This window comes from Hypoxylon fragiforme, assembly GCF_022984875.1.
Source record: "Hypoxylon fragiforme strain CBS 206.31 chromosome Unknown GGS25scaffold_1, whole genome shotgun sequence".
NCBI lineage: Eukaryota > Fungi > Ascomycota > Sordariomycetes > Xylariales > Hypoxylaceae > Hypoxylon > Hypoxylon fragiforme.
Window position 1 is genome coordinate 3,266,084 of NW_026054756.1, and position 15,113 is coordinate 3,281,196.

General features: G+C 48.4%; 4 protein-coding genes across 4 annotated transcripts; 2 read left to right on the forward strand and 2 right to left on the reverse strand.

Annotated features, from left to right (window-relative positions):
• Positions 1-957: 957 nt before the first annotated feature.
• GGS25DRAFT_517279 (uncharacterized protein) lies at positions 958-1,620 on the forward strand (the record flags this gene model as incomplete). Its single annotated transcript, XM_049263363.1, has 1 exon — positions 958-1,620. The coding sequence occupies one exon, from the start codon at positions 958-960 to the stop codon at positions 1,618-1,620; it is 663 nt and encodes a 220-aa protein (XP_049121768.1).
• Positions 1,621-3,902: 2,282 nt separating this feature from the next.
• On the forward strand, positions 3,903-4,355 carry GGS25DRAFT_517280 (uncharacterized protein; the record flags this gene model as incomplete). Its single annotated transcript, XM_049263364.1, has 2 exons — positions 3,903-4,104; positions 4,318-4,355. The coding sequence occupies 2 exons, from the start codon at positions 3,903-3,905 to the stop codon at positions 4,353-4,355; spliced, it is 240 nt and encodes a 79-aa protein (XP_049121769.1).
• Positions 4,356-7,769: 3,414 nt separating this feature from the next.
• On the reverse strand, positions 7,770-9,139 carry GGS25DRAFT_471682 (uncharacterized protein). The gene has a single exon (XM_049259364.1). It carries the CDS (start codon positions 8,646-8,648, stop codon positions 8,319-8,321), a length of 330 nt encoding a protein of 109 aa, XP_049121770.1. The 5' UTR covers positions 8,649-9,139; the 3' UTR covers positions 7,770-8,318.
• Positions 9,140-12,110: 2,971 nt separating this feature from the next.
• Positions 12,111-14,188, reverse strand: GGS25DRAFT_49859 (Ran1-like protein kinase). Its single transcript, XM_049261716.1, has 2 exons — positions 13,310-14,188; positions 12,111-13,240 (listed from the first exon to the last, which is right to left on the reverse strand). The coding sequence occupies exons 1-2, from the start codon at positions 13,995-13,997 to the stop codon at positions 12,423-12,425; spliced, it is 1,506 nt and encodes a 501-aa protein (XP_049121771.1). The 5' UTR covers positions 13,998-14,188; the 3' UTR covers positions 12,111-12,422.
• Between the last annotated feature and the right edge of the window lie 925 nt (positions 14,189-15,113).

Below are 15,113 nucleotides of genomic sequence, written 5' to 3' on the forward strand. Positions count from 1 at the left end.
ATGCTCCCTTGTGTAGGTACAGACGAGTATGTCAAATCCATTTGCCATGCTACGGTAGGTAGTTGGCGGTAGCTTGTCAAATATATTACCCGATGTCCCGGTTCCCAAGCAAGCAAGCGACCAAGCTTCACTTCTGAGGCCTATGATGTGTCTAGAAGTTTCAAGACCCAAAAATAGATTCAATCTCGAGCCATCTATTGTCTTTGGACGGTACCTAAGCTATCATTGCCATCATGTCCCATTTGCGATGAAGGGAAGGAAATATTGAGTTTTTCGAGAATATCCGGCAGAGTGCGCTGAGTTATCAGGCTCCAAGCTCCTTCTAAGCGGGAGACCAAAACCCGGAAGGGACACATGGTCTCACTTCTACCTCAATCTACACCGTTCGACTAGATAGGCAGATGGTCAGAAAGGACTCGCGGACTAAGAAAGAAAAAGAAAGAAAACGACATTTCAACTTGCCATGCGTGGTTCGCAGGTGGTGCGTTAGGTGGAAAGGGGAGTCGAGTCGACCCGGTTAAAGTCGTCCCCCATCTCCCTCTCCATTTTCGCTTCCGGGCATATTGTTGTGTTATCTAAGAGCCTAGTCGCGCCTCAGGGCCAATATATCGATATTAACAAATAAATGAACTCGACCTTGTTTTCTGGCCAAAGACCCTGGGCTCTTATCTGCCTGCCCCCGGAAGGTGGGCTGGTGACGGAATAAGGGCACAATATGTCTTGTCTTTCGTTCATTTTTTTTTTGTATAAAGGGGAGGGCGAAGGACGGACGACGATCACGGCCCATTTTGAGAAACGAAGAACAAACCAGACGAAACATCATCGAGAACACGAGTAAACGATAACTTGCAGCTATAGTATATATACCTATCTAAGATATATATATTATCATTCAGAGTCCTTATCTTAATATACTTACTCTGAAACTCCAATACCTGGGAACCCAACCTCACAACCATGCACCGAGCCAGCCTCGCCGCCGTAGCCCTCGCGGCTCTGGCCTCCACCGCCCCCATCACCAGCACCGAACCCACGCGAACAACACTTGCGCGGAGACAATTCTCCATCACCGACCCCGGCACCTGGCTCCCGGGCATCGGGATCGGCGCGCCCACCCCCCCACCCCCACCAACCTTCACCCTCCTGCCCCCCGTGACCGGCGGTCTCGAGCCGTCGGACAAGAAGGCCAAACGCCAGGACCACGTGATCCTGCCGCCCATCACCGGCGGTCTCGAGCCCTCGGACAAGAAAGCCAGACGCCAAGACACGATCGGCATCGGCGACGGCACCACCACAGACCCGGTACAGGCGCACATCAAGGCGCTCGAGCTCCAGTACGAGGCGCTGGTGCACGAGTTCGGGACGGCGGACCCGCCGAGGCCGGTCGCGCGCCGCATCGCGGAGATCGAAGGGGAGCTGCTCGAGAAGTACGGGATCCGCATCGTGCAGAGCCCCGACGGCACGACGACGACGTTCGTCCCCGGGAAGAAGAGGAGGCGCGACGAGCAGCCGGGGTATTCGTTGCCCGGCGGCCCGCTGTTCCCGCTTCCCGGGTTCCCTGGGGGCGGGATGAATCCGGATCCGGTTGTGCCCGGGGGCCCGATCGAGGTTAGTGATTAGATTATATTAGGGGGGGTTGGGGTTTGCGGGATACGAAGGACACGAAAAATAGGGGGCGGTTTTGCTGATGGGATGGGTTTGGGGATGGATGGGTTGGGATAGGGGTGGACTAAGATAGGGGCTTGGTTGTAGGTACAGAAGACAGCTAGCCCGGCCGGGGAGCTTTCTACGACTACCTACATACCTACCTCCTACAAAGAAAGAAAAAAAGAGTCAAAAGAACCATACGGGTCAGCGGGAGGCGCTAGGATGATTAACTGGGACTATTTTTTTTACTTTTTCTATTTCTTTTTGACTTCTCTTGTTACCTAGTTACCGTCGCTTCTTACAGATTTGCTTTGCGAGAGGTAGATCGTTTAGGCTAGTTTTAGTATATTTTTGTATTGTCTGTTCTGTCTGTCTGTCTACCCACCTACGTAATGCTGCTTTCTTGTGATGTTTATCCTTTGCACTACTCACATATGACATATGTTGTACCTTAAACTTGGACTTGTATTGCCTTTTCCCTTTACACACGCTTATTTATAGATAAGCGGGTTCGCGAGTCATTTTTGTTCCAGTGAGGTATGTATAGTAATCTCTCAAAGACTTCAAAGTTCTCCTGAAAAAAGTTTCCTCATCCGAAAGCAGCGATACCAAATCCTCTCCACTATGAAGTTTAGAACGACTCATTGTCGAACCACGCGGCTGCGCAAGTTTGCTGCGCACATACGTATGTCCATCGGCGATGGGATCAGGCAACGAATGGAGCCTTGAAGTTTAATAGCCGCAAGCGTCTTCGTGATCCTGTTTTCTTCTTTCCCCTTATCTCGATACGCAAGGTCGTGAGTCAGGCAAACTTCGTTGCTAGGCCCATTAGTTAGATAACCTAGATTCCATCTAGAAGTTTGTTCCTTAACTCAAAAAACAGGAGATAAGAAATCCGGGTATGATAGTAATCAGGTGGTTAGTGTAGTGCAGTGAGTGAGTTTGGCTCGGGCCCCCCAAAAACGGAGCACGGAGAGCAATATGGAGAACAAAAAAAAGAGGATCTTTTCTCTCCGAGGCTTTCATGATTTCCACATATTATCTGCCGAGGGTATAATTGTTACCTACCTACTGAGCCACTAATTGACAACAATTGCTAATTAACACACAGCAAACGCCCATTTGCATTCCAGACGCGTAAAATTAGTTGCGAAGAACCTGACTGGTAGAATTGATAGCGGAGGAAAAGGAAATGATCGGTTGTGCTGTTAATCGCTGTTGTTGTTCCGGCCCTGTTGTCGCTGCTGGAAAAACCCCGTTACGGAGCATCCCGTCTTGAACACGTAGCTCACCGCTCATAGCTCAATTATAGCACGAAACCCAACCTGAAGCTGGTTCCCACGGGAAAACCTTACCCCCCCCCCCCCCCCTAACCAGTCTATCATCATCAGCAGAAGCAGCATTAACTAGAACCAGCAGAACAACTCTAAATGGAGAAGTGCCTACATACGTACCTAAACTTACCTAACCTAGGTAGTTCTTGTTCTCGCATCAGGGACCTTACTAACCAACTGAACTGCCTATGGAACGGGGGCATGAATGTTTGATGCCCATTAGGTAGCTAGTTCAATCAATCGTATTGTACACATGGCATTGACCTAGTTGGCAAAAGCCAAAGCTTCAGTTCCCGCGGTTGCTTGATAAGTGGGCTTAGCTAGGGGAGTGAGTGAGTAAAGTGAGTGAACGCTTGGGACGAAACGATCGTCTTTCCCCACTTGAGGCTCAGGGGACAGAGGGTGAGAGAAGCCAGCATACCTCCCTCCAGGGCTGCACGTACCACCTGTCCTAAGTCGAATCTAGATACTAGAATAATTCCCCCAAGATGTCCCACCGCCTGATGCTTGTTATTAGTTAGGAATGCTATATTAGTGCGAATCGGTACCTAATAGATGTCTAGGTATGCAGCTATCCATGTATGTAGGTACATACATATATCGACACCCCGTCAATGGCCAACGAGGCCCAGGAAAGCCTCACTTGGGTTCAAGCCGTTTGATTCGACAACCAAAATAGACGTTCGGCGATTTATACTGGCGGGGGGGGGGACAGGGGGAGCTGAGCACTACACTATCGGATGGAATGGGTCTTGATAGGCCCCGTAGCTATCTCGATCGTCCATCTAGTGCTAAGTTGGCGCGCCCCGGCATAGTAGGTAGCTCAGGTTAGGTACCCAAGTAGGCATCTAGGTGGGTAGGCTTTGTATGGCGAGACAGCTAACCTACTAACCTTCTGACTATCGATATGTCTTACACGTGATGGGTAAGGTCTGCCTGTTGCCGCTGGTGCTGCTGCTGCTGTCGTTGTCACTTGCCGTTGGCGCCCTGCCCCTAGCGTGGAGAGCATCAGACATGCGATCCAAACGTAAGGGTCATCGAGTTAGAGAAAAGAAGCTCGAGCGTAGCCCATTCTTGCCAGTTCTGGAGCAACAGGTGAACCCTGACTGGGCCACGTTTGAACGTGAGGTCTTAGTTTTTTTTTTTCGATGGTTCGGAAGGAGAGAAAAGCAAAGTTGGCATCTCACGTTATTCGTGCGTGGTTTAATTTTTGGATTTGGCGCCTTGTCTCTCGTCACCCGAGACACAATAGTCTCACGTATGCTCGCCTTGCCTCGCCTCCCTTGTGGAGATCGTCAAAAGCAAAACTAAAAAAAAAAAAAAAACCCCCCCCAAGGCGGCGAACTGGAAAAACAGGGCTGGGGTATTGCCTGAATGCCACGATGGTTAGGGACGGACGTTTTTTTTGCGAGTGAAGCTTGGTCAACCCAGCTGACCATTAAGGGACCTTTGATATACACATACGTGGCTCGATAACAGCCTCGGGCAATTTTGACGATTGGGGCCAACCAACCACTTTTCGAGAACAATCCGTCCCTCTCTTCGGTTGGCCAACTATTAACTAATTACCCTCATAGCCCATCCCATCACCCACTAACCCACCGGTCATGCCCTACCGGCTACTACCAGCGGTGTCTCTGTTTGGTCTGTAAGACACTCAGCCTCACCGCACGCTCTATGCACCCATGGTAGGTTTCGGGTAAGCCTCACAGCGATCAGAACACGCGTAACCACCAGCAAAGCTGCGACGGGGTCGGTGCCACGGGGGGCCGGTTGGTCTCGTCCATAAGCGTGCTACCTATATGTACCTACCTACAGCAATGTACATATATCTATGTAGCTTATGTAGATGAGATGGTTGGTTCGAATCTTTTGGAGAAGCCCTTCGGCCCGGCAATAGCATCCGCCCATCGTAATCGCAATCTTACTTGCCTCATCCTTCTGCTTCCGTCGTCTTTCTTCCGTCCTTCGCATGCATATCTGACCAAAAACGGCCCCCCTCCTCCTCCTCCCCCGTCTTGCGAAAGAAGGGCGGGCAGGCGGGCTTGCTTGGACCTCCCGGATGCCTGACACGAAACCGCTTGGAGGAGGTAGAAGAGAGGGGGGCCTAGGTAAAAACGGTGTGCGATATTATGTGGACTTGGGTTTCGAAAGCAGGAAGCCGAAACAGTTAACAGCAACAGGAACAGCAAAACCCCGTACGAGGAGAGGGGAGAGCCGTAACTGTCTTCTTCGTGTTCTGGAATGAAGCTTCAGGGTAGAGGTATGTAGAGACAACAGCCACCTATCTACCTATTACCAGGCAAGGTACATATTGGGAAATATCATTGGCGTTGAGAGAGGTTCCGTAATGGTAAATTTTATGGAGAACTGCCTAGGTAGACTAGGTTGCCCTATTCTAAAATACAGGGCCCAACGCTAATAATATCTCGACACGACGATCTAGCCGTGTCCCCGGCTCCGCCCAGCATTCTCCACCGCTTCCGAATCGGCGTGGGAGCGGAAACAATATATGTACATACGCACGCACTTACCAATGTATGTAGGGTACATTACATACAACATAACACGGCTCGCTTCAATGTAAGGTCCGCTGCGTTGTTAAGATTAGTGGCGGGGGGAGAGAGAGAGAGGAAAGGGGGTAGCCCTGCCCTCTGCCCCTACTTCCGCCCCGTTGGTTCAAACCCATCGACCACTCATCTATTTGCCGTGGCCCGGAACGCATAAAGCATAAAATGCAATGTCCTCGAGACCAAATATTGCGACGTCGACGGGATGCCGTGGAACGTACCTGACAGCTTTGCTTACTACATGCCTAATCCATACGAGGTAGGCACTTACATAGACGTTACTGCTGTGGGCATAGAAAATGCCCATCGAAAAGGTTCAAATGGAGATAGATACATATAGTTATACGTAGGTATAGTAGGCATGCACTATAAGCCGGCCCCTCGTGACTGTGCCTGGCCACGCGTGCGCGATACACAGCAGGGCCCGAAGTCCCGTTGCCAATGCGATGAATGTACAATACGAATGGGCGCCGTATAATAGAGCATACCTGATAGAAGTATAGTGGTAAATCAACGTAGACGCCGCAGACAAGCACGCGCACGCAAACGGAGGGTGTTTTACTACTGGTCTGGACTTTGTTCGCCTGCTATAACTGCCCCCTACCTACCTGCGCAGCACCAACTGGGAAGAGGTTCCGTGAAAGTGTGGGGAAAGCGAAGAGAAGTAAAGCAAAAACACTTGCCTTGCTTTGCTGGTGTGTTTCTGCCGATGTTTGAACACATCATCAGCAAAAAAGAGGATTTCCAAGAAAAGCCATGATGGCCTCTCCCAATTCTGATTCTTTAATTCCCAATCCCGATGCCAAGAGATGAGTAGTGCCCCCCCCCCTTCCGGGGAGTGGAAAAGGAAGAAAGGAAGAAAAGCGAGAGGCTGGCCCCAGAAACGGATAACATCCGCGCTCATCTTTTTTTTTTTGACCCCCCTCCCTACATACCTGCCTCCTGTTTTAGCTTACCGTATGTTTCCCAACGGGGGATAATCATCGAGATGACACGCAGTTGAGCAGGATCAGGTGCCACGCCACGACCCAACGACCTACATACGCAAAGTCCCATGTCAATCAGGTAGTTAGGTACCTAGGTTGGCTTGTATGGCTGGCATGGCATTGGATGTTGTATGTATGTAGGCATGTATGTACGGGTTGTGGGGATACCCAGCTAGCAAGTATGTATGCGCAATGTAGGTTTGTTTCCCCCTTCTACGATGCGGTCTGCGAAGGAGCAATTCATTCACTGATGGGAACAAAAAAAGAAGGAATCATAGATCGAGCGATTGCACGGCCCCCGTCCGGCCCAGTCTTTTTTTCCTTTTCTTCATACATAGGTAAACCATTCGGAGGTCGAGCAAGGGATGGGATGGAGAAAGATGGAATATTTCCCCTTTGTCGAACGGGACCACGTCACTCACTACAGACGTGCGTACATACATATAATTATGGGCTTCCTCTTGCTCCCTCCCCACACACATACATACGCATAATAGGACCTACCTATAGAGACCTATAGCGACCTCTAAAATCCATTGTGGGCGCGCAAAAGGTCCTTCCTTTCCGCTCCTCCTCCCTAACCTAGCCCAGCCTCCCCAGTTTAAAGCTACTAACCAACCTCGGTTGGTGTTGTAGGTAACTGGATTGGTAGGTAATTGGATAGGTAGTGTAGGGAGGCCATTGCGGTGACTTGACAACGTGGGCCCCTTTGTGGAGGCTGCGAGCCACCACTTTGGGGATTTGGCGATGCCTTCAATCGAACCGCGAGACTAGCTACCTAGGTAGAGATTCAGCCGGCGTATCGCTCCGATTTGGCTGTAATTAAAGATACACAACTACATACCTTACCTACTTGTAACTTGTAACTTCTTGGTCCCGTTTTTTTGTGCTTGGTCTCTTTTCTGGGTCTTCAAATGTCTAGCCCTCCCTGTGCCTGTGCCTGTGCCCTATGCCCTATGCATACATGCACTCCCCAGTTTAGCAAGCATACATGGTTCCAGGGACAATCTAGCCGTCACTCTCTCTTGCTTTCCTTTTCGCTCACCACATCCATACATACACATGTAGCCATGATGTAGGTTAGGAGAATTCGATCCAGACGCTTCTGATATGGGTTCAAGAGATAGCAAGGTAGACGAATGGCAGGCATTTCCTAGCAATGAACACGACATGAACATGAACCAGCCTAGCCAATCTACCTTACCTAGGTCCTACCCATGTAAGAAAAAAAAGGGCGCCTGTCTCTTGGTGCCTTGCGCTATGCGAACCGAAAAAGAAAACCACGCGCATGTATGTATGTATGTATGTATGTATGCTAGCATTGCTAGGTAGTTTGTAGATTTTAGAGGTATGTAAAACTCCATAGAATTATCAAGTTTTCAGTGGTAATACTACAGTACTCATTTCAATTTTCGCTGCAAAGAAAATGGAAGCAAATGGAGGTGCTTGCTTGTCTCTCTTCTCTTTCTGCTTCTATTTCTCTCCACTCGGAAGCAAGCGGGCGATCGTAAGCAACCTAACCTAGTGTATGTATTGTACTATGCAGCAAGCAAGCACACAGACTCACAGAGCCCTCCCCATCAACGATTGCTCCGTTTGATCCAATCTCCATGCACATGCAGTATCTCACCTTCTTTTACATATGTTTTCCCCTTCTTTTTCAATATGTATGTATGTAGGTATGTATGTAGGTATGTATGTGTATCACCACACCAACGCAACGGAATAACGGCGGCAAGGGTGTGTATGTGTGTGTGTGGGATGGTTCTTGCGAATAACAGCTACATAAGCATTATGGGGGAGTGGGCAACAATTAAAGAAAAAAAAGGGGGAGGGGGGAAGAGGAGGAGAGCGGGGGAGAAAACGAAAGGAAACGACCTCGAGGGGTCGAAAGGTTCTAAAGCTAAGAGAGGGGCAGACGAGGCAGAAAGAGAGAGAGCAAGGAGGGGAGGGGGAAGCAGAAAGTACCTACGTAGGTAGTTAGATTGGACCTGATTGGTAGGTAGGGGGGGGGGAGAAACAGAGACCTTTTCACCGCCATGTGCCAGTGAACCCAAGTTCATCGACCCAATCACCACGCGAGATGCAATACCTAAACTATCGACCTGCATATAGAACTACCTACCTACCCTACCTAGTTACATATCTAGGTACATACTTAGACTACTATGTAGGGGGGAGCGGTCGACTATATCGAAGATGATTCGCCTGAGAGGAGAGAATAGAGGACTTACATAAGAAAGAGAAATTATAAGAAAAAATGAAATATAATAATTCGTGTTAAGTCCAAATAGGCAAACAACTAGGTAACTAGGTAACTAACCTTAGAGAATTGGAAAATACCCAGAACTATGGAAAAGTTCGAACTACCTAATAACTAACTACCTATCCATGGATGCGTTCTGCCGTACAACATGCACTCTGCAACTGCAACTGCAACTTTCTTCCCCTCCCCCTTTTTTTTTCTTCTTGCCAATTCCCATTTCCACACACCAATGCGCCGGGAGCGCACTAGGCAGAGTTAGGGTATAGAGAGAGTTATTTTGTCACATCCAAGGTTGGTTTGGGGGGTTTTTTTTTTAATTAATTGATTTTTTGGGGAAACACATACACACACACACACACACACACACACTTGCACATAGGTAGGCACCTAGTAAATACCGTCACACGGCACCCTCGAGCTACAGCCTACTGCATATCCCGACATTGCGCGCGTACACACTACTGTACGTGAACAATGAAGGTGAGCAATTCCAAGGTTAGATGGAGGTAGGTAGCTGGGCTAGGTAGATAGATTTCATTTCAATTTATCATTTCCATCGCAAATATCTCATTTCGTTATTTCCAATATAGTACTAACGTTCGAGCCGACTGTAACATAGCACATCAATAGGTGCCTACCTAAGTAAGTAATATATGAAATAAAAAAACAATAAAATACAATAGAATAGAATGCAATAGAATAGGCCCCCATACAACTATTAGATAGATACCCAAGTAGACAGTAGGTGGTAGTTGGTTAGACATCGTGACAGCTTCCCGAGTACCAAGGATCAGCATCCGACCTATTCTTTTTCTTTCATCTCTCATCTCTCATTAACTATTGCTCTGTAGTAATAATTATCGACTATTGACGACCTACCTATTGCCATTTGCGCCCAAACCAGTGGAAACCCGCCCGCATACACAAAATAGGTCCCTCTCTTTAACCTTCCCTTCCCTTCCCTTCCCATCCCAAAAGCCCCAGCGTAAGCAAGAACCGGCATTGAACCTATTCCCATTTGCTATAGCTAGTTATGTAGTGCTAGGGGCCTAGGTACTTTTTTTTTTTTCCTGCCAGCTTTGCTCAACCTGAACCATTAGCGGCCCCTCTAACATCGAACCTAACACAACACCTAACCCTTCCCTCTACCCCAATGGCGTGGTTTCCATGAATTTCGAGCCAAGTTTGCGATTCCTTCTAAATTGCAAATTTCGTAATAACGGTCCGTTCGTTAGTTAGTTAGTTGGTAGCGATGCGCGTATGTAAGTACCTATGTATGTATGTAGTTAGTTAGTTACTCAATACATATCGGAAGCGTGATGCTATCCTGTAGCTCGGGAGGCTGTGCTTCCTGCTGTTGTATGTAGGTAGGTATCTAACTGCTTGCTTGCTTGCTTGCTTGCTATTAGGATTAGGGGGGGCGCACTGCTGCAACGGGGAACATCCTCGACGGGCTTATTTTTTTTTCTTGGCTGGGTAATTGCTTGGGACGTATATTGTATGTATGTATGCATGTACGTACATGCATACATACATACATACGTCCTGCAGCAAGCATCAAGCAGCTATGTAGCTAGCTAATGCAGGCTTTTTGCGTATGTATGTTACATTCGATGGCGGGAAATGTGATTACGAGAGCGAAAGGGCGAAGAAGAGTAGACTGAGAGCAGCAGCAAATGCAAGTCGATCGATGCACATACACACACACACCACACATACACATCTGCAAGCCCTGCCCCTGGGGCAACCAAGAAGAAAAAAAAGTAAGGCGAGTGGCGTCGTCCGGTTTCGTCCAATCAGCGCCGCGGGAAAATGAAGATGCCCAAAGCCCATCCCATCCAGCCTTCGATGTAATTGTTTTATTTTTCTTTCTTTCTTTCTTTCTTTCTTCCCTCTTCCCTGTCCCCCTTTCCCCTTCCTCTCCCCCCCCCTGTCGTGTGTGTACATACATACATACATACCTCCAAGCCCCCTACTACCTCAAGGTCTCGTGACTGTCCGTGATCGTGACTGTGACTAACTATGACCGTCGTTGGCGGTTTCGATGTTTTCGATAAAGCGGCTTCGTAAAAATACATAGGCTTAGATGAGATACGCCTGCTGCTGCGCATTGTGAAATTGAAATGTGATTGTGACGACGATGAAATCAAGGAAAATAATAAAAGTATAAATGGGAAATCAAATAAAACATATTTGCTGTAGGTATGTATGACCACCAGTAAAGTAGGTAATATATTGGCAACATGGGAAGCAAAGCCCCAAAGAGCTTTTATTGGGTAAGCGGATATTGAGGCTTCTCAAATCATCCCCCCCTTGAATGTGATCAATCATTCACAGAAGCACTGTCACTTGCTCGCGCAAAGGCATAGATATCATGATGAACACACTAGGTAATGAGCAAAAGATAGATAGGTGTGTCAAGACCTAGGTAAGGTTTTTTTTACCTAGGTTTTTGGTAGCCCATTTTGGATTTGTTGTAGTAGTAATATTTTCGTAGGTTATTGCGACTGCTCGCAAAAACATTGTATTGGATAGTCCAAGGGGGAGGGAGGGGGGGTGTCTATTGAAGCTTTTCGCCGCAATGACTACTTCTCCCCCCCACCCCTTCTTCTCCTTCTGCCCCGAAAAGGGGGTTCACCGCCACTAAATGGCGGAGTTCCCTAAGGTAAAAACGTATAGTGTTTGCGCCAACCCTCATCATGGTTGAAGCGCTGTGGTAAAGGGTTATTGGCCCTGCCTTTGGTGGTTCTTCTCTCTTTGTCTATTCGAAAAAATCCCAACGTCCTCTCATCTGTAAGAAAAATTCCCTTTCTCCCGATCTCCATAAACTTTTTTCCCAGTTGGCTTTTTTTTCCTCGAACTTGAGAGAATAATGTCCATGTCCTTTGTATCCGAGAGAAAAAAAAAAAAAAAAAACCATTGGTATCATCCAAGCGAAAGTATTTCCCTTTCTCCCCATAGTCCCCCCTTTCTTCCCTTTTTTTTAAAGTATGCATCCCGTGCAAAACGACACGTTAGAATAGGATAATGAGAAAAAACAAAAAACACAAATTGTGCGCAGAATAAGCCTCCCTTCTCGAACATCTAAAAGTGTAATGTCCTGCGCCGTGTAACAATGCTGTCCGTTTCAGTCCGGATGGTAATATGAGATCTGGCTCCTCCGGTCCTTGGTCTCATTGGATTGATCCTCATCTCTCAAATCACCCGCCAACTCCACGCTTTGAGTAAGAAAACAAATGAAAGAAATAAACATGACGTCGAAGTTAATTACAAGTTAAAACGTTCCATATGGCGCTCCTGGATTTCTGTCGCAAGTAGTGGGGGGGATTATGCGACCCCTTTTTGGTTTGTTTGTTTTGGGTTCCAAATATCAACTAAGTATTTCCGGCTGAAAATCCTAGGAGGCTCCAATGGGTATGTGTGTATTACAACGTAATATCAGGTTGAGTAGTTGTCGAAAATAGAAAAAGTCCATGGTAGTTATGAAGGTCCAAGCCTGTGGCCAGGCTTTCCAATAAAAATAAATTATGGCCTGATTTCAGGAATACAATAAAAGCGAACGTGATCTTATGTGAAATGTCTTCATTGCGGAAGCCAGTGACACATTAATCAGTCGCAGCTAATAGCATCCCTGGAAGTTGGAGAAAAGAGGAACCTGTGGATGGAAAGGAATAGGATGGTGTATGGGGGTAGGTTGTGTGTACCTGTTCACCATCTCCCAGAAATATGGGAAGGCGAACTTGGCTGGCACACAACTACTCTGCACAGGAGCTTGGGCTGAGCAGGGCTGACAGGGTTGGCAGGGCTCAACCGCGGATCCTGAATACTGTGGAATAAACTCCTGATGGAACATCATTCTAGGTTCCTCGGCATCATACATACGAGGCTCCTGGTTTGGGCAAATTTCGTCGTCCGGTATGGCAAAGTCGTCCTCGTCAAGATCGTCGATGGTGGAAACGCTCGAGGTCAAGGATCCTTCGTCTGATGAACATGTGGATTCCGTGTCGGAATCAGGGGTGGGCGAGGTAGGTGCGTCGTAGCCAAAGTCCTCGATAATGGCGTCTTCGCAATCAACGTATTCGATAGGCCCAGGTGAGGTGGGCGGCGTCGGCAGGACCTGAGGGGCAGGAGCTGCAGGGGTAATCGTAAAGTTGGAACAGGCGAGGATGCTGTTCCGGAGATCTGGTAACGTAATTCTGTCATCTGGGTTGCGGGTGAAAATCCGTCCTAGAATGTTGTTGAGGTCATCTGACAATGGTAATATGGTCCTTAGGAAATCCTGCCTCCTGGTATAGGCACGGTATGTGGAATCTTCAAAAGAGGCTTGCTTCCATGGGTTACGGCCACAGGTCAAGTTCACCAGGATGACTCCAAGGCTCCATACATCATTAGGGGCGCAGTAATAGAATGGCCTCCGGGATGACGGGTCCAGACATTCTGCAAGGTGAAAACACACTGGTTAGTAAAGCCCACAGCGTTGTGAGGGGATGTCCCGTCGAGCCCTACCTGGTGACATGTAAAAAGTCGAACCACATCCATAATCTTCAGATCGATCAGATGAAGTTGCTAAGCCAAAGTCCGCCAATTTGACTGTGTCCCCGTGGTTCGAGACTAGGATGTTCTCTGGCTTCAAGTCGCGGTGATAGATGCCCAGGTTATGGCAATGTTCAACGGCGTCCAGGATTTGGAGGAATACACTCTTGGCCAATTCATCCTTACCCACGTATTGTCCTCTTTCTGTGATATTGAGGAACAAGTCACCTTCCGGGCAATATTCCAGGACAACATATATGCAATCTGGGTCGTCAACAATCTTGTGCATGGAAACAACGTTAGGGTGTGCCGAAGCCAGATAGTGCAACCGTAGCTCACGGTGCTGGAACGTAATTTGTCGCCGATCCAGAGGTGAGCCGTCGGCGTTAAATTTGCTGAGGGTCTTCACGGCATATCGTACTCCAGTCTTCATGTCGACGGCCAGGTAGACCACGCCATAGGCACCGGTTCCAATTATTCCTATCAACTGCAGACTTTCTCCAAGGAACTTTCCTAGTCTTTCTTCTGGGGCAACCGGAGTGTATCGAGGCTGGCAAGCTTGAGGGATTGGGAGCGGTGGCTGTTGAAAAGCACACTTCGTATTATCGTAGGATGGCGATGCCGGAGGCGTGGGATATCCGTACGCTGCCACATTATGCATGGTATGCGACAGATTACGGTCCTTCCTGGGACTGGATTTCTAAGAGTGACAGAGATAAAAGGAAAGGAATTAAGAGAAAACGGCCTTCTCTACGGGAGTAGTAATCCTTAAGACCAAAAGAAAACGCAATATCCTGGGAGCAAATCCACGGAAATTCCTTTGGGCTGTAAGTAATATTTATCTCCTTGGGTCGTCTGTGTTCACGGCGTCGAGTCAACGGGCCATGGAATTGGGAGATTGTCGCCGTGTTCAGAGATTGTCGAAGACCAGGGCGTACAAGGGGTTGGAAGAGGGAGGGGATGCTGATAGCGACGGGGAAGGCGACGATGTTGAGTTCAGGGAACCGTGGTAAATGGTGAAAGGGTGCAGAGCTGTCGCAATGAATGGATGATGGTGAACGATGTGAGGTCGGAGCTAGGTGCAGGCCGTGGGAGGTTGATGTAGATATTGAGATAACAGTCCCTTCTGCTTGCCAAGGGTCTGTACTTCGCGTGTTTGGAGTGGCTCAATCAGAAAACCCCGGCCGTCTTAGCTTTAATGCTCTTATGTACATTTGTACTTTATGGTCCACAATGATCAATAGCCAGCTCATATCCATGTCTGACCTACTATGTACTGGTGCCACTTCCTACGCATACGCTATTCTTGAATTTGGCGCGCTAGTGTAGCTGTGAAGGCGGCCTGGCAAGAAGTGGAGCGGGTACAGGAGAGAGGTAAGAGAGGCAAGAAAGGGTAGAGAGGCAGAAGAGGGAGAGCAGGAAGGTTACAGGGGGTGTGAGAGAGAGGTGTCAAGGAATGGGACCAGTGCTCCTAGGACCGCTCCACTGGAGGGATGGCGGATGGATAGCCTAGCCTAGACAAGGACTGAGATCTTCGTGGCTCGTCGTAATATACGAGGGCAAGGATTGTCTGACACACGAAAATAAATGGCCCACTCAACGGTCGAGGGTGGGCCATTGCTACCCTAGCACCTAGCAGAGCCATGTCCAATATTTAATACCACGCCTGGCATCCCAGTCAAGCTAGTCAGAGACCGAGCCGAGAGAAGGGGGGCGTGCGTGTGATCTTGTTAATAGGGACTGCCGGCGAGAACTGGTGCTGGGCTGCTGACGCTCC

Bases quoted from the DNA above. Each gene is read 5' to 3' on its own strand.
- GGS25DRAFT_49859 (XM_049261716.1), bottom strand. From the start codon at position 13,997: ATGCATAATGTGGCAGCGTACGGATATCCCACGCCTCCGGCATCGCCA. The intron at 13,241-13,309 runs GTAGGGCTCGAC...TTCACCTTGCAG, and splicing joins GACTTTTTACATGTCACCAG to AATGTCTGGACCCGTCATCC.
- GGS25DRAFT_471682 (XM_049259364.1), bottom strand. From the start codon at position 8,648: ATGCAGGTCGATAGTTTAGGTATTGCATCTCGCGTGGTGATTGGGTCG.